Here is an 18,499-nt window from a genome sequence, read left to right as displayed (position 1 = left end):
AAGGTATGATGTATAAACAATATAAATAATATAAATACAAAGCAGCAACTGATGACATATAACACAATTACTAACAGCTAGCAAACTACCGTGTCAAAACGCAGGAAGAAACAGTACTTGTCTGTTATGCTCGCAAATTGGAAGAATTTTGACATACAGAAACAAACATACACCATTGACTTCAATTTTTTTAACAAGTGGTAAGGTTCATCCTTAGTACATAATTGATCTTCACCAGCATAATGCACGTAAGAACAGAATCACTATTTAAAACAAATGCTTACTTTAGCATGGTGAAGAGCCAGTCCACAATAAATAGCGAAGGTTTCGAATGACTCTTCGTCCCCTTTTGTAAACACTCCGTCGATTTTATTTACCATCTGTACGACACCAATAATGCTGAAAGTATTAAACACAGGTTTTTTAACAAAATTAAAATGGGGTTTAATCATTAATATTTTGTGTCAGTTTTTGACAGTTTTTAAAATAAATGTGCGGGTAACATTTGAATATAAAGAGAACAAGAGACGTCTAGCGATAATTCAAAAGGTAAATAGCCTTTTTTTCTTCAAAATTTTATGAGCCAAACAGGTCGGCATATAAAGAAAAACTTAAAGTATGATGCTTACTTTTCCCTACATAGATCGCATACACTTTATAACTTATAGTTTGGCATACACACTTACTTTCCTCGGTTATAGATCGGCATACATAGTATGCTTTTAGTTCTGTATCCTGTCTGTAAGTCGACATCGCGGTTAAACCGGCTGTCCGTGTAGGCGTCTGCAATATTCAGTACCTCCCCCGTGGAAGCCACGTGACCAGCCACACCCCTATCCATTGGGAATCTGCATTGAAAAATAATTATGACTAATCATTACTTTAGCATAGTGAAGAGCTAGTCCACAATAAATAGTAGAATACGTTCTTGGTGTTGCCTCTTTTTTGTATCTCAATTTCGTTTCAATTTAATCTGCTTACTTGTTAACAATTATGTACAGAACGGATTGTTTACAAAACAGTTATTTTCGTCCAAAGGGTGAACATTTATCCCCCTGTATTTATCATGGACATCTACCTGATTTCTTTCTGAGGAATATGTTCCTCCACCCTGCCCGTGTCAAATATCCGCGCGTACAACTCGCGACTTTTCGTGTCCACCAAGAACAAGGACGCCCTATCGGCGATCACAAGCTTTTTGGCATAATTCTATAAGAAACAAAGAACGTTTAAATTATCTGAAATAAAATATATACATATTACTTCTACTTCGTTCACTTCAAGCGAGAAGACATTGAGTTCTAGCTTCATACTGAGTTGATAAAGACACTGAGTTCTAGCCTCATACTGAGTTGATAAAGACATTGAGTTCTAGCTTCATACTGAGTTGATAGGTCCGTTGTTGTGAGTCTGTATGAATTGTTCAACTTTATCTTTGAAAAAAAACCCAATCCTTACCATTATTTTCATGATGACTGTATCCATGCTGACTATGTCTTGGAAAATTGATCTGAAAGAAAAATGAAAAAAACTAGATTTATCAAAAACGTCTTGGGATAGGATAAGATATTTCAGTTTTTCTTAACATTTTTGAGATTCTAATAAAGGATACTTTAACATCTATATATTTTTATATATACTCCTAACCCCGGGAGAAGTCAACACAGAGATCTTCAAGCAACTTTTCCCAAAAATATCTTTAATCAACCAATGAATGAACAGTTTTCATAAAAGCACTAAACTTCAAACTGGTAAGCTCAGAGATCCCAGCTTTGGGGAAAATGGCCCTTTTTTTCCTTCCAAATTTTATTAGCTAAAACCAAGGTTGTTTAAAATATTTTGTTGTGCTGTGTTCCTTTAGGAGATACATATGCTAGATAAATGCTCTCCATATTTTAAAATTTAGTTACATGTATGTCAATAGGTAGAATATACAACAAGATTACCCTTTTACTGACTTGTGGCTCATAAAAAACAAGGTGTTCCTGTTACATACTTATTAACTTACATATTACTTATTTACTTACCAAGAAACTTAATTAATACTTAATTAGGTAATTATTTACTTATAACTTACTTAATAACTTACATATTACTTAGTTATTTACTTATAACTTACTTAAAAATTATCTTCGTATTTACTTCCTTGTTACTTACTAAGCTTCTTACTTAGTTACTTACTTATAACTTAATGAGTAACTTACTTTTTACTTAGTTACTTCTCACTTCCTTATTACTTACTATCTACTTGCTTATTATTTTCTTAGTTACTTACATACTTAATACTTAATTAATTTAGTTGCTTACTTATAACTTACTTAGTTACTTACGTATCACCTACTTAGTTACTTATAACTTGCATAGTTACTTACTTATAACTAACTTAAAAATATACGTATTACTTATCTACTTACTTATAACTTACTTCTAGTTACTTATTACTTACTTAGCTATTTACTTATTGCTTACTGTCTTATTATTTATCTAGTAACTTACTAATTTCGTACTTAGTTACTTACTTATAACTTACTTAGTTACTTACGTATCACCTACTTAGTTACTTATAACTTGCATAGTTACTTACTTATAACTAACTTAAATATATACTTATTACTTAGCTACTTCCTTATAACTTACTTCTAGTTGCTTATTACTTACTTAGCTATTTACTTATTGCTTACCGACTTATTATTTATCTAGTAACTTACTAATTTCGTACTTAGTTACTTACTTATAACTTACTTAGTCACTTATTACTTACTTAGATACCTACTTTTTACTTACTTAGTTACTTCCTACTTAGTTACTTACTTATTACTTACATAGTTACTTACTTAGTAATTTACTTATTACTTATTTAGCCACGTTCTTATTACTTACCTATTGCTTACTTATTACTTACTTATTACTTGTTACTTACCTAGTAACCTACTTATTTCTTACTTAGTTACTTACTTAAACTTACCTAGTTACTTATTACTTAGTTACTTACTTATTACCTACCTAGTTCCTTATGTATTACTTACTTACTTAATAAGTTACTTACTTATTACTTCCTTATTACTTACTTTAGTTACTTACCTATATATTACTTACTGTTTATTACTTATCATTTACTTTGTTACTTACTTACCGATCACTTAACTTATTACTTACTTATAACTTACTTAATTACTTACTTAGTTACCGCTAAAAGGAAATCATTTAGCTTCCTCTGCTTCATCATACTATTGTACATCTACAGCAGAAAAGATACAATCAACAAAAAGTTCATACTATTGTACATCTATAGTAGAAAAGACACAACCAACAACATTTCATTTATCATCTTAAAATATTTACTAAGAGTCTATTTCATTAACTGCTAATTTTGTATAAAAGATTTTAGTGCATTTCTAATCAAAGAAGGTGAAAGCATTAACTGAAGAAGCAGGTGAACAGACTCCAGGATCATGAACCAGAATTACACTTTCTCCAAATTTTCATCATTTGGAAGTATGCTTAGTACTTGTGAATTGGAACTCCTAATTTGCAGACACCCACAGTTTGATGATGCAAAATTTTTATTTTGGACTGTTTGACTTCAAATTTATTTTAGCATTATTTATGTTGTTTCATGATCTCGGAGTCAGAAGATATAGCACACCAAACCGAGCACAAATTGTACACATTGACGACGCAATACCCCAAAAGAATACCCCAAAAGTAAGGAATTAAACATTTTTGGAATCCCCACATATCATTGTTGTTTCTATCTAAAATAAAATAGTGCGACATGCGTAATCGGAACTCTTCTGGAGTATTCACAACAGACTATTATTTTACTCCGAAAAGAGTTTTCTTTAATGTTTGATTTCTAGGTAATTACATAAGCATGCAAAAGTGGGTAAATTTGGACATTTGAATTCATTCAAAAAGTTAGCTCCTGTTCTACAAAGATTACAAGGATGTACATATATAATCAAAGAGTCATGCAACATCGTAAAACCTCTTGATTTTTCTCTTAAATTTTACTACACAAAAAGAAAGGAAATTGTGTACAACAGCCCGATACCTCCATGTAATATACGGCAAAGCCTCCCCAAAGGATAATATTGACCACTATCTACATAGAAAATGGAAAGACTGTCAGACAAATGGCTGATAATTGGTCTGTTATGGCCGCTTCGTGACGTAACACATGGATTCCATTATCGATCATATCAAATACTCCTGTAAACTCTTTTGATCCAAAAATATATTTTTTTTTATCAATATTTCATAAATAAGTTAAACTTGTGTCTTATACACATATTTTCGAGAAGAAAAACATGATATGATAAAGATTTATTTATCCCCTCCCCCTTCCGAATGAGTTTGTATCTAAATTTCTCCATTTGAAATGAGAATTTAACGTTATGTTTTGACTTTGCTTCTCTTAAAAAGTGAGAAATTCTACGATAGTGTAACTACACAACAGGGATCCTCACCATTCTTGAACACGATTTTTTTTCATTAAGTAAACAAAGTATGCATTAGTATTTATCCTTGTTCTCGTTCAAGAACGGGGATAAATCTCTGTTTTGATTCTGCCTTTTTCGGTACAAAAGTAGAAAGAGTCGTGTTATTTAGTAGGTCATTCTACTGTTAATTATAGAGGTTAAGATTGTCATCCTAGCTTCTGTGCACACACTACTGTTAAAGAGCGCAAGATTACAAAGAGCTAAGACCCGGATGTAGCAAACACCCGGATGTTTACCTCCACGTATTCCATACAAATATCTGCCCACACTAGCATCATTTCTGCTACCTAGAATATCACATCGTCCACACAATTAAATACTTTTAATGTTTTGTCAATTACCTCAGACAGTATATGTACTGGTAACTAAATTATCGGCAATGAATAGATTCATCATACATAATTTCCATCGGATTTTATTTATTATCAAATACGATTTTCACAATAGTTTGCAGTTTCAAACATGAAATCGGATATGACCTCTGCGTATCTTACCTCTTCTTCTTCCACAGAGAAAGGCATGTTGCCGTAGTTTCTGTATAATTCAACAACACCTGTTAATAAATTTAAAAAAAAAAATGATTAAACAAATAAAATTATATACTGTAGATTCCTAAATATACGCGAGGAATTAATTATCGCGTAATTTCGCGAGAAGCACTCGTAGTACCAGTCCCCTCCCCATTCTTTTTAACTCACAGATATAGTTTTTGATGTACATTTAGTATGAAAATTTTCATTCAAAAACACCCCCTACTTTTTTGGCTGTAATACAGTCAAACTCTTCCAAGTTATTGTATTTAAAAAATGCCGAAGAGTTAGAAAATTTTCGATTTTGGGCAGTTGTCTTTTTGTTGTTGTAATTTTCAAATATGCGATGGACCTGATCGAACTGCTGTTTCTAAAACTCAATTTTAGAACAGGGAACAATTCGGCTGGTACTCATATCATTCCCTTTGAAAATCAGAATTACCGGAGTACTAATTAAAGACCTGCATAATAGATACACTGTATAAGGAACAGTTTGCTGATTTGTGGACGTATTGATAACAATATGTAGTACCTAGAATGGTGTTGCTGCCATGTAAGAGGGGGACTGCTATAGCAGACACTCCCTTTTCTGTTTCCACGCCGAACCCCAGAGGAAATCGAGGATCCTGCATAAAGAGAGGATATTAAATAGTTTTTTTGTTTCAAATCACTGATGAGCAATTTTTCGATTCCGAGTTTGTTAACAATGCAGTTGATCAATAAAGACAATAGCATTGTGAACATTTGTCAAACTGTAATTTAATCTTAAATCACACAACAAATCCAGAAATGGTACCAATTAATGCTAATATTAAAAACATTTTTATTAGTGTTTAGTGCGTCCTTAATTTTTAGAAAAATATACATGTACATCTAAAACATTGAGGATATGATATTTTCTATCGGAGAGATTCCTGCACTTTGTGACAAATGTGTTTTAAGTTAATTTTTTCCTTATCTAGCACCAATAAATGTCATGGCCCAGACAACAGGATAATAGTAGGCCATTCTGCAAGGAAAGATAACCCCGTTTTACTCTTTACAAAAGTAAAAGTAAACACTTTGTAACACTTTCTTCTTGTTATATATTTATTTTACTTATTTCTTTATTTATTTTAGTATATTAATTTACATAAATTATTTATATTTTGAAGATTTTTTTAAAAAGAAATAAGTGACCCTTTTTTTAAATACATAATCAAACACAATATATGTCGTAGACCTTTAGGTATATGTAGTTTTGGGTGGCACACGTCACGGCTGAGCTACAACATGTACAGAGCACATTGCCCTATGTGTATATAGAGGAAGCCAAATGTGTCACCTGCAATCAGCACAATTGGTGACGTCAGACAACAGAATTTGATGGTCACAACGATAACTTATCTGTGGCTGATTTCTTCAGATAAGTTGTATACTAAGTATGTAAACACTGGGTCGTGTGAACTCTTCATAAATAGACCAGGTAAATAAACATTCCGGGAATTCATAGCTGAGCTGTACAACATCACAACACATGATTTAAATTACAAATACAGAGGAAATATTTTGCTTAGGAAATATTAGAATTTTCACTACAAAAATGGGGAAATTTAATTCATGCCCAAAATAACAAAAATTAAAAATCTTTATCTATAATAGGAGTTTGGGTGCTCTTTACATAACATGGGTCTTTAATTCATAAAAAAGATACAGAAGAGCGTTTTAATGGGCACCTAAGGACATACACAACGCGTAGTTTTGGGTTTTATTTAATACCCTGTAGTTCCAATAATTGTAGGACTTTTTTGTGACTTTTATAATGCCTAATGATGCTTTTCAACTCTTCTAAATCAAATTTTGAGAAAATACCAGCTAAAACTCTGCTCTTGTTAATTTTTCTCTGAATAACACAATGATTTTCAACATTTGATATCTTTTCAAAACCCCTGGTGATGTATGCTGATTTTTTTGTCTAAGAACATCTGATGGTAGTTTGATTTTAAATCAAAAATATCTTGAAAAATTATCATTGGGTGAGGTACTCGGTAAGGTGCTGTATATGTACGATGACCTTAATTTGTAGTAACAAAAGTATTATAGCTGATACAGTACTAAGGTCCACGTTCGTTTTAGAAGTTGATACCGTTAGCCGTTATGATGGGAACACTTTTTTTTTTAATTTTCATTGGCCCTAGACTATTGTCTCCCCCACAGAAATCCGGATGTTTCAAAACTACAGTAAACTTGGTAAGATCAACTTCCTATAGATAATTAAGGTATACTTGTTTCGAAAGGGTTAACAATTCCTCGGATATAACTATTGCTTTGATTGTAAAGGAATATATTTTTATTGATAAAATTGAATTTAATTGATAAAATGTAAAATACTTTATCCTATCAACCAATCAAGGAATATTTTTTTTTTAAATTTTAGGATTGATAAACTTGTTACATATGCAAAACATTTGATTCCTGAACCCGACGAGAAAAAGAAAGATTTTTCTTACCCCCACAAGGTTCTGGGTTACCACCGACTCCTTGGTGTATGCCACGTAGGCTGGCAGTGTGGTGCGGGGTTCGATTCTCCCTACACATGTTGTAGGGGCGCGTTGGTTTCTAAAGAAAACAAAATCACACTTACATTTCATTGCCAAATGCCTAGAAAAAAGGGATATCATTTCAGTTTTTCACTATTAATGTGGATTTCAGAAACATTTTTAACTTGGAAAAGTAAGCATCTTCATCAAAGAAAGAACATGGGCGAACAAAGCGAGTAAAATGCCTATATTGTGCGATAAATTAGAAAATCAAAAATTAAATCTCAATTATGACAAAATTTTCTTTGATAGATCATTTAACATTAACGCATACTTTATGTAAAATGACCACAATTTCCACCAATTTCGCACAGATTAAAATTATTTGTTTATGAAAAAGCATTAACACACCAAAGAGGTAAAAATGATCCTTTTTATACTATAACACGTTTTTTTTTTTTGGGGGGGGGGGTTCCACACGAGTGGTTCTTCGCTCCATTTTTTTTTGAAATATGATATTCAAAGTATGTGTAAAATATACGATTTTGGGGTAACAAAAACATGGAGCAAAAGGCCCACCGTACCTTAGAAATTCACTTCCATATTTTTCTGACAAATATTTGAAGTTCATTTAGTCAAGGTTCACATCACAAACACGATTTAAATGCCGCCAATGGTAAGCGTGTTAGTCTCCAAGTAAAAATTGATACTCAGGATTTTTATTGCATGGGATTGAACTCAAAGATTTTCTTAAATCATAGAATGATTCTTTCCGAGAAAATTTTCCGCAAAAAAGTTTTGTTCATCATAATTTCATACCTTTCAATACGAACTTTACTCCAAATACTAAGTTCACAAGTTGAATATATCTTTTACACATTTTAAGCTATAGGCATTATGCATGCCTTGTTCGCCCATCTTCTTTCACGAATAATAATTCCCATCAAATGAGAGATACATGATGATTAGGGTGTTATAAATGATACTTACTTGCTACTTTTACTGGCCAAGAATAACTAGAGGTAAAAAAATATATATACGAATAAAACAATCAGTTATTTATAAAATTGAATAGTTTTATTTCAGTTAAGAATTCTTAAGTAATATTAAGATAGTACTTAATATATGCGTAAATTATGACCAATTATAACTCTACAAACATTTTCAGATCAGTTGATTATAAGGGTTTCCTTCCAAATGAATATTACAAATTATTATTTACTGTTTAAACTGATTTTAAAATAATCAAATGAATTGTTCCGAAATCATGTGAACATTTTCAATGATGAGTAATGAATATCTACCTGGTTTTGATCATCGACTAAATATAGGTTGTGTCCATCAGCGTTTACGGCTGTGAATAAGAAAAAAAAATTATCCTTTACAAATTTGCACTGTTTGTTTGGGATTATTCTTTCCTTCGAACTAGATGTTTATGGTTTCATAATAGGAAAGCTAGAGTGTATTTATAAAAAGCTAATCATATTTGAACAGCTTCAATTTAGATTAAAAGTCATAAGCCATGTAGAGTGCATATACTTTCAGGGTTTCAAGACAAGGGCATTCTGGGTTATGTCACGTGGTACACTTACATTCAGCTGCGCACGCAGCGAGTTCCGTGAACACTCGGGCTTTATTTGTTGTGTTGTCCTTCGTTAACTCCTGAAGAACTCGCCATTTTTTTGACTGAATACAGTTCTTAAAATCAAAAGATAATATTAAGTATATTTTCAACGGTGAAATACTGTAATTTATTCATTGAATTCCTTATCCATCTACAAAACATTGAGTATCTTCTATCTGCATGTATATATATTGCTATTGAGGGAAAAGAGTCACAATTTTACCGAAGGAGCTACACTGTTAGACGTTATATAGTGAATGGGAAAAGGCTTGTTATTTAACTTGTTTTATTGGCACATTTGGAATTTTCTGCTTTAACAAAACATACGGAATTTCTTACTTTGCACCCTAGAATTACGCCACATGTGATATGCATTTAATTTGCCCTTCATAGAGTACGAAGTGCTAAGTGTCATTAACCCGGATAATGACGTCACCATTTCAATCCTCTCCTGCACGCTTACCTTCCAATTACTCCGGTGGTCTTTAAATAAATCGCCTATGAATAAAAGAAAACAAAGCAATTGATTTTTTTGATATGCTATTCACAAATCTGATTTAATTGAACTTTTTTGATAATCGACATTTACTGTCTCAGAATATCTTTAGTAAAGGTAATGCAGTCACAAATAACGTAAGCCGTATATGAATATTACACTGATTTTAAATTTATTTTATAATTCACACACAATATCACTGAGGGACCCCTGTTTACACTTTTAATAACGTTAAAAATTTCAATACACCCGGTACAATGTGCACCACATCTCTGATGATTTAAAAGTCCAACAAACCTATGAAAAGGAATTCTAATATCTTTGTTCAGTAAATATGACTTCAAGTCTTAGACCAATGAATGAGTCTGTAAATTAATTTCTGTACATTTGGATTACCATGGTGATTAAGTAGACAGGGATGCACGTGCACCTGAGTCCCAAAATCCCGTAAGACAGCAATCCCATCCGTCACAACAGGGCCACGCTAATTACCGGAGGTCCATTAATACCATTACATGTATGTTTATACAAATCCTACATGAAAAGGTTACTTTCTGAAAATAACACTTTACCGAGACCATTAAATGCCATTGATAAAATCGTTTTTGAGGCCTTTAGAGCCATGAATATGGCATTTTGTTTCACAATGCAGGGATTAATCATGATGCACTGTGAATGGTTTCCTTTTTGAAATAAGCTCAGGGTATTTGAATTATATGCAAAAGATATATGTTTATCATGCAAACAAAATCTTGTCAAAATGTGTAATATGCTTTGTACCTGTCATGCAAGTATTTGTGAGTTTATGTTTTGTTGAAGATATTAAATGCATTGTATCCCTACATATACGGTGTGTTTAATTCTCTATGCGAACGAACATGCTGCAGCATTAGCCATTTTACTGCTAAATACATGTGCTAACTTGTATTTTACATCTGCAGTCTAAACAGGCAATAGCAGCCTACCATTTGTAAGGGTCAGGGCATTGTGACCTTGACCTTTATGTTTCCGTTGTGACCACTGCCGAACTCTGTCCTCATGCACGTGCTGAATCACAAAGGAATCGAGGAAATCCGGATTGTCAAACAAAAACTGGGTCACCGTCTCAGTCTGAAGATCTGCAATTTTAGAAGTGCAAAACATCAACAAAAAAAAAACTTCAACAAGAACGTGCGACCCTAGGATTATATTGTTTTTGATATAATTTGTTTACTATCAAAAATCTCTTGTAAATCAAATATGCACGCTGAAAATATGTTCTTCCTAGTAATTCAGTAATGTGAATTGTTTTTCAAGACAAATACAAATTATTACAATACAACAAATTTATTATTATATTTCTGAGTATTCGTCAACTTGGAGAATAATCAGATATAAAATGTTACTGTCAATCTTTCTTTCTCCAAGCAGATGATGTGGACTAAATCTATTTTGTTAAAAAAAACAGCCATAAAATCCTTGAAGCCGGGTGTTTTTTATGGTGGCCAGTAGCAAAAAGGAAATAAAATCAAATTAAAATCCTGAAGGAAAGCTTGTCTGATAGTCCGTAGAAACTGAAGTTTTTCTTTATATATATCCAGAAAAAGGAAAAATGGAGAAAGGGGAGGGGGTTACCTAATTATAGAGTAATAATTGTCATTTCAGAGAGACCTGTCGTGTGTTGGGACGATACCACTTACAAACAATTACTCAATGAATCCTTTTGTTTGTAAATCAAATGACCCAACTGTATAACAAAGCAGGACTTCAACCATAAACACACAACAAGTACGTAACCTTTAATGTATATATAGAATCATAAAGGTGCAAACAGTTGAAAGGTCAAACTTGGCACTACAGATTTACTTCGAAGCTATATTTTATCATAAAAGGGAATGAGATTGTTTGACATAACACTGATTCAAGTTTCGTGACTCTAGTAAAACAATGCGACGCATAGACTCACAATACAGGTAACCCTCTGTTAGTTTCAGCAAGTTATGAAAGTTAACTAGAGACACAGAGCCACGCTACAAGAATACCATATGAACCACACTGAGAGTTTACTAGGAACGAATAAAAGAAATCCCAGTGAAGCTCCACTAGGAATAACTTGGAGGCAATATTTCAAATAAGTTTTATACTAAAATTATTCTGTGGACATAAAGAATCCACGACATACACAATGAGCTTTGTATAAACGAGAATACCGCATACTGAACATATCTAAGGAGGCTAGACTTCAGTGCGGTCCTACCCTGACCAGCCATGAGAATAGCATCAATGAAATCTACTAAAGAATAAAGATACACGCTTTGACGAAAATACTTCCATGAGGGCCCAATAAAATATACCTTAGCCTGCCAGGATAGCACCCAATGAGGGCCAAACAAAATATAAGCTAGTCTGTCAGGATAGCATCTCAATGAGGGCCCAACAAAATATACGCTAGTCTGCCAGGATAGCATCTCAATGAGGGCCAAACAAAATATAAGCTAGTCTGCCAGGATAGCATCTCAATGAGGGTCCAACAAAATATAAGCTAGTCTGCCAGGATAGCATCTCAATGAGGGTCCAACAAAATATATGCTAGTCTGTCAGGATAGCATCTCAATGAGGGCCCAACAAAATATAAGCTAGTCTGCCAGGATAGCATCTCAATGAGGGCCAAACAAAATATAAGCTAGTCTGCCAGGATAGCATCTCAATGAGGGTCCAACAAAATATACGCTAGTCTCCCAGTATAGCATCTCGATGAGGGCCCAACAAAATATACGCTAGTCTGCCAGGATAGCATCTCAATGAGGGCCAAACAAAATATACCTTAGTCTGCCAGGATAGCATCTCAATGAGGGCCAAACAAAATATACGCTAGCCTGCCAGGATAGCATCTAAATGAGGGCCAAACAAAATATACGCTAGTCTCCCAGGATAGCATCTCAATGAGGGCCCAACAAAATATACGCTAGTCTCCCAGGATAGCATCTCAATGAGGGCCAAACAAAATATACGCCAGCCTGCCAGGATAGCACCTCGATGAAGGCCTGATAAAATATACGCTAGTCTGTCAGGATAGCACCTCGATGAGGGTCTACTAAAGATACCCAGCCATAAGGATAACATCTCACTACGAGCCCAACAACGAGGATAGCACCTCAATCAGGCCCCAACAGATACTCAGGAGGTATCAAATCTTAGTGAGGATATACATCAGATACCCAGGATGCTTTTCCTCAGAGATCGTCAGGTAAAGAAGCCTTCGGGAAGTTCTGTTAGAATTACCAATAAGGTTCTCAGAGAAGGTCCTCCACAAGTAGGACCTCTAGAGGCCTACAGAAAGCAATAAAGCTTAAGTGATGATCTAAATCACACGTTAACACGTAACCTGTGTGATATGAGCGACTCACAGCTATGTTTTAAATACCTGATAATTCTCTACACGCAGGGTATGTGCTGTTAACAAACTTTTCAGAGATATGAATTACAAGATCAATGTTTGTTTTCGCTTCAATGGCTGGAATTAAAACCGCCAACGGAAATCGGCAAAGCTCTCCTTTGAGTTTAAAGAAATGACAGTAACAATGGGTGTACATGTTTGGTAGAACACACACATTAGCTTCAGTGCAGCTACGGTCGCCAGTCAATCACGACAACATAACGATTTTAATTTTGTCGTCCATAAGCCTTAAGCAATCATTCTAATGTAGCATTTAATCATTTGTACATTTGTAAGGTAGCTCGCCTAATGTTATCGATATTGACGTTCAGAACTACTACCATACAGAAATATACATTGTCAATCGTTATCCTGTTCTCCTGGAAATCCCTCTTCGTCGGACGATTTCTCCGCAGACTGCTGTAGTAAAGTCCTTTCACTGGCATTAAATCCAAAGGTCAAAAATATCGAAACCTTCGATCGAAAATTTGGACGTAATTGGCGACACTTAAAGACTGTCGTAGGGGACTACTGGAGACACCTACCTGCCATGTTTGGGAGGGTAACATTTCCCGTACTTGTTCGGTCCCCCACGTTACATTTTCAATCGATCACAAAAGTTCTGAGTTTGTTGCCCACTGACCTCGGTATTTTCCAACTCGAGGATTATGGCGCTCTCGTCTTGGAAGTTTTAAGCATTTAAATTCTCGTCCCCGTGATCGGAGCGCGTAATTCAATCTATACCTATGTTTACTCTAGCTGCTGTGTTAAGCCGCAGACGTAATGAGCCCGTAAATGAAGGCAAACACTTTCTACAAATTTGGTCGTTCACCAACAAAAATAAATATTTAAAAAACTGAGCAAAAATATTCATTTGGGATTTAACAGGAGTAAATGAGACTTGACAACGTCACAGCGTATACTAGTATACAGTCACGTGTCTGCGGACAAAAGATTACATCAGTGGTTAATATTTTCATTGATTAACTCAATAATTAATTTGATAAGAAATAACAAAGCGCTATCTTATTATTTGAATGGGATAAAAGTTAATAGTCGTTTCAAATCCAATGCCGAGTTCCACTGAATAATTTTGAATTATTCATTTTAATACTAGTCGAGATCATCAGAGATCTTATTATTACTTATATAGATTAACATGCGTAACCGACTCCTATAAAGCCACTTGTCTGGCAAGCTCATCCTCTTTACGGCTTAAACTTCTACATACATATAACCTCAGATGTTTCAATACAACCGACGGAATACAGGGAAGCAGAGGAGGATTATTGAATACATTGTACATTGTGAAGTACCCATAATGATGTACCATAGTTACATTGTACATTGGGAAGTAACTATAAGGATGTACCATAGTTACATTGTACATTGGGAAGTACCCACAGGGATGTACCATAGTTACATTGTACACTGGGAAGTACCCTAAGGATGTACCATAGTTACATTGTACATTTGGAATATACCCGTAAGGATGTACCATAGTTACACTGTACATTTGGAATGTGCCCATAAGGATGTACCATAGTTACATTGTACATTTGGGAAGTAACCATAAGGATGTACCATAGTTACATTGTACATTGGAAAGTAACCATAAGAATGTACCATAGTTACAATGTACACTTGGGAAGTAACCATAAGGATGTACCATAGTTACATTGTACATTGGAAAGTAACCATAAGGATGTACCATAGTTACACTGTACATTTGGGAAGTACCTGTAATAATGCTCTGTAGTTACATTGTACATTGGCAGTGCCTATACAAATACACCATAGTTACAAAGTGTTCACCAGAGTAAACAAAGACACCAAAATTTTAAGTTTGAACATCAGAGTCACACTTAAACACCAAAGTGGTAAGGGTGATCATCAGAAATACAGATAGATATCGAAGTATTAAAGGTGTAGATCATAGTTACACAAAGACATCAAAGACTTATGGATATACATTCAGAGTTACACATAGACACAAAGACTTATGGGTGTACATAATAAGACAACAAAGATTTATGAGTGTACTTCAGAGTTACATTTACACACCAAAGACATGGGTGTATATCAAATTTAAACATGGACAGCAAAGAATTATGAGTGTACATCAAAGTATAACATATAGACATCAAAGACTTATGGGTGTACATCAGAGTTATGCACAGATAAAAAAGAAGTATGGGTGTACATAAAAGTTACACAAAGACACTAAAACCTTGTGGGTGTATGTCAGAGTTACATATAGACACAAAAGACTTATGAATGTACATCAGATAAACACATAGACAACAAAGATCTGGGTGTACATAAGTTAAAACATAAACATTTAAGACGTACGTACATCAGACTTAAACATAGAGACCAAAGACTTGTTGGTGTACATAAGAGTAACAAATAGACACCAAAGGCTTATTGGTGTGCATCAGATTTACACATAGACACTAATGACTTCCGGGCATATATCAGAGTTAAGCATAGACTTATAAGACTTATTGGTGTACATCATATTTATACACAAACAACAAAGACTTATGGGTGTACATCAGAGGTACACAGAGACACTAAAGACTTATGGGTGTACGTCGGTTACACACAGACACAAAGACTTACGAAAATACTTCAGATTTACACCTAGACACCAAAGAGTTATGTACATAAGAGTTACACATAGACACTAAAGACTTATGGGTGTACGTCGGTTACACACAGACACAAAGACTTACGAAAATACTTCAGATTTACACCTAGACACCAAAGACTTATGGGTGCAAATGAGTTACACATAAACAGCAAAGACTTATGGGCGTACATCAGTGTTACACATAGACACCAAAGACTTATGGACGTACATCAGCATTACACATAGACAGCAAAGATTTATGGGCGTACATCAGCATTACACATAGACACCAAAGACTTATGGGCGTACATGAGAGTTTTAAATAGACACCGGTGTGATTGGGCACTATCTCTCTACACAGATGGATAAATGAATTTCTAAATTGAGTTGAAAAAAAAGAGAGGAAATGCAATGAAAATATGGGTACCAAAAAATCATATGAATTCTCAACAGAGTTCAATCTATACTACAGTTAAAGGGAGAGACATCCGAGTGTGCTAAAGAGTTAAAGGTTACAGATAAAGGTGTATGGTAAGGATTTTGTTGAGTATACTTGAGATTTTTTTGTACATACAGAAGTTGCAGACCATAGAGGTAATGGCCAGAAATGAAACATACACACCAAAGAGCTCACCGAATACTGCAGAAATGTTTGTGTGCACTTAAAACTTCTAATAGTGGGGCCAAAAAAATCAAGTGTAAATAATACATGTATGATAAAATATGAAATAGACAAATTTTAATGTAAAAGTACCCTCAAAACATCATCTTTCTAGATGATTTATTTTATAAAATGTTAGGTGCACATAATATTACATATACATGTATACAGTGCTTCTGAGCTCCAATGCCATACACTATATAGTCACTGTAACCGTGTTGCTGGTAAATGTACAGATTGAGGAGCTTCGATAAGATTTTACTTGTTTAGGAGAGTAATTAGAAAGCATAACAAGATAAAGTATTGTAAACATTTGACGATATTTAACTTAATTATATGTATTTCATAGTTGGATAAAACACAAGATTTTCGCTGTTGATACAATTCTACGCATGCGTATTTTACCTGGTGTCCGTGGATACATGGTTGAGGAACTATGGGTACTCCGGCTGGAATGGTGGGATATTAGACCAGGGCTACATGTCACCCCTACAATGAAAAAGGCTAAGAAAGTTAAAATGTGCACTAAACCAAAAGAAAAAGAGAAAAAATGTCGTCTTTGTTTGATTATAGTTGTCGTTCTGAAAACGATAAAAAGACAAAAACGAAAGAAATAAGATAATAATGAATTGAAGAATAAAAAGTAAAAACAAAAAGTCCATTCACCGTTGTGGCCATATGACGTATACATTACAGTTCCCCTCCTCTCTATAACTTTTAATAGGACTGTAATTAAATTATGCCGTTTGTATACGAGTCTTTTTTAACAACGTTCATTGATTGCGGAAGAACGCTTTTCAGAGGAAATGCACGGTACTGTTTAAAATTGGCAAAAATAACAAACTTCCGGCGACAATGAGCACTTTTTTCCCCTTTTGCGTATAAACTGTTTAGCAGAAGTAAAAAAACAGTGTCAGTTTCATTCTGATCCAAAGTGAAATGAGAAATACCTACAGATGACAATCGTTTATATCATTCAAAGACCGGTTGTCATGGAAATCAGACATATATCTATATATCGATCTCAAATTGGGGTTTTATGAAACACCTTATTTCCTGCAGGTTCCTATTGATGACGTCAAAATAACGCCATTCACAGCAACTTCATGTTACAAAAGTACATCATTTACATCAAATTTAATAAAGTTCTCTAAAAGGTCAGCTGATGGCGTCACTGACCATTATGGATTCGCGGCTACTTTCCTTTGGTTCAGTGAACTGAATATCTGCGTATATCGTTTTAAAACATATTCCAGGTTTAATTCTCAAACTAACGGCTAGTCTGGATAAACATATTGCAAGTTTATCGTTCAAAATATGGAACCGAGTACTGTCAATCAGATTATACCTGAATTTTTGTTCATGAAACAAAATCTCTAGGTATAGGGAAACTTTATATATGTGCATGCCTAATAATTAAATAGACACTTAGCGCTTTGGCAGGGAAGAAAAAGGGGGCCAAGCTTCGTCATACAGTGTTTACTCTAGCACTAACTAGGGATCTTTTGTACAGATTCTTATAGAGTTATATAATTACTAACAATTGTCTATCCTGGTCTCGTCTCACAGCAAAATCACTTTGTTCTTGTACTATGAGTGATGTTTATTTACTCTGACTCAATATGTTTGACATGCTAACATTTAACATTAATAGGCTGGGGCTATCTTCTGTGACAATTTCACATTAATATGCTGGGGCTTCTTTTTGTTAAAAATCAATTTCAATCTGGTCTCTATTAAATGTCTTAAGAGTAAACCCTTTTCCTCATTGGCAAATTCGTGTATCAATTAACAATATGTTTCCTTAATTCATTATTATTGCCTATAATTAACAATCACATTTAATAGATTTATCAACAAGATGAAGAAAGACGAATTTGCTTGTATTGTGTACTTCATATGTTTCACTCAAAGTGGAATGTTTTTTAGATGTATTACATGTATATCCGTCAGCATAGTTGATTTACAGAAGATGATAGTGGAATAAGATTGTACTTGCTAATTATCTTTATTATATGTCGTGATAACGTTTTAATAATCTTCAAGTAACCCTCGATGGAGAGGAAGATTTAAATCATCAGTATCTCTCAAATACTCATTATAATTAAGTACCTGAT

The 18,499-nt window shown here is 34.0% G+C and overlaps 1 protein-coding gene across 13 annotated transcripts in view; it reads right to left on the bottom strand.

Moving 5' to 3' along the window:
* Positions 1 to 18,499, bottom strand: part of LOC133200806 (probable 3',5'-cyclic phosphodiesterase pde-5) — a 34,510-nt gene that overhangs the window by 8,553 nt on the left and 7,458 nt on the right. For 8 of the 13 annotated variants that reach the window (XR_009723006.1, XM_061336611.1, XM_061336610.1 and 5 more), the window contains exons 2-17: positions 16,788 to 16,871; positions 10,637 to 10,789; positions 9,639 to 9,673; positions 9,144 to 9,249; positions 8,856 to 8,905; positions 8,542 to 8,567; positions 7,522 to 7,630; positions 5,565 to 5,658; positions 4,997 to 5,055; positions 4,739 to 4,789; positions 4,055 to 4,105; positions 3,180 to 3,238; positions 1,459 to 1,510; positions 1,079 to 1,209; positions 687 to 848; positions 285 to 399 (exon numbers count right to left, since the gene is read on the bottom strand). Coding sequence is in view for 12 of the 13 variants with exons in the window: in XM_061336611.1 (XP_061192595.1) it covers positions 285 to 399; positions 687 to 848; positions 1,079 to 1,209; positions 1,459 to 1,510; positions 3,180 to 3,238; positions 4,055 to 4,105; positions 4,739 to 4,789; positions 4,997 to 5,055; positions 5,565 to 5,658; positions 7,522 to 7,630; positions 8,542 to 8,567; positions 8,856 to 8,905; positions 9,144 to 9,249; positions 9,639 to 9,673; positions 10,637 to 10,789; positions 16,788 to 16,871 (1,337 nt within the window). In the remaining variant the exon portion in view is untranslated. Of the gene's footprint in view, positions 1 to 284; positions 400 to 686; positions 849 to 1,078; positions 1,210 to 1,458; positions 1,511 to 3,179; positions 3,239 to 4,054; positions 4,106 to 4,738; positions 4,790 to 4,996; positions 5,056 to 5,564; positions 5,659 to 7,521; positions 7,631 to 8,541; positions 8,568 to 8,855; positions 8,906 to 9,143; positions 9,250 to 9,638; positions 9,674 to 10,636; positions 10,790 to 13,631; positions 13,865 to 16,787; positions 16,872 to 17,048; positions 17,107 to 18,499 lie in introns of those variants that run through there. The other 5 variants (XM_061336616.1, XM_061336618.1, XM_061336619.1 and 2 more) reach the window with 4 other exon arrangements.

The sequence above is a fragment of the Saccostrea echinata genome, unplaced genomic scaffold, assembly GCF_033153115.1.
Source record: "Saccostrea echinata isolate AGI-Se365-2 ecotype Australia unplaced genomic scaffold, CSIRO_AGI_Sech_v1 ptg000041l, whole genome shotgun sequence".
Lineage (NCBI taxonomy): Eukaryota > Metazoa > Mollusca > Bivalvia > Ostreida > Ostreidae > Saccostrea > Saccostrea echinata.
This window is presented reverse-complemented; position numbering and strand designations above follow the sequence as displayed.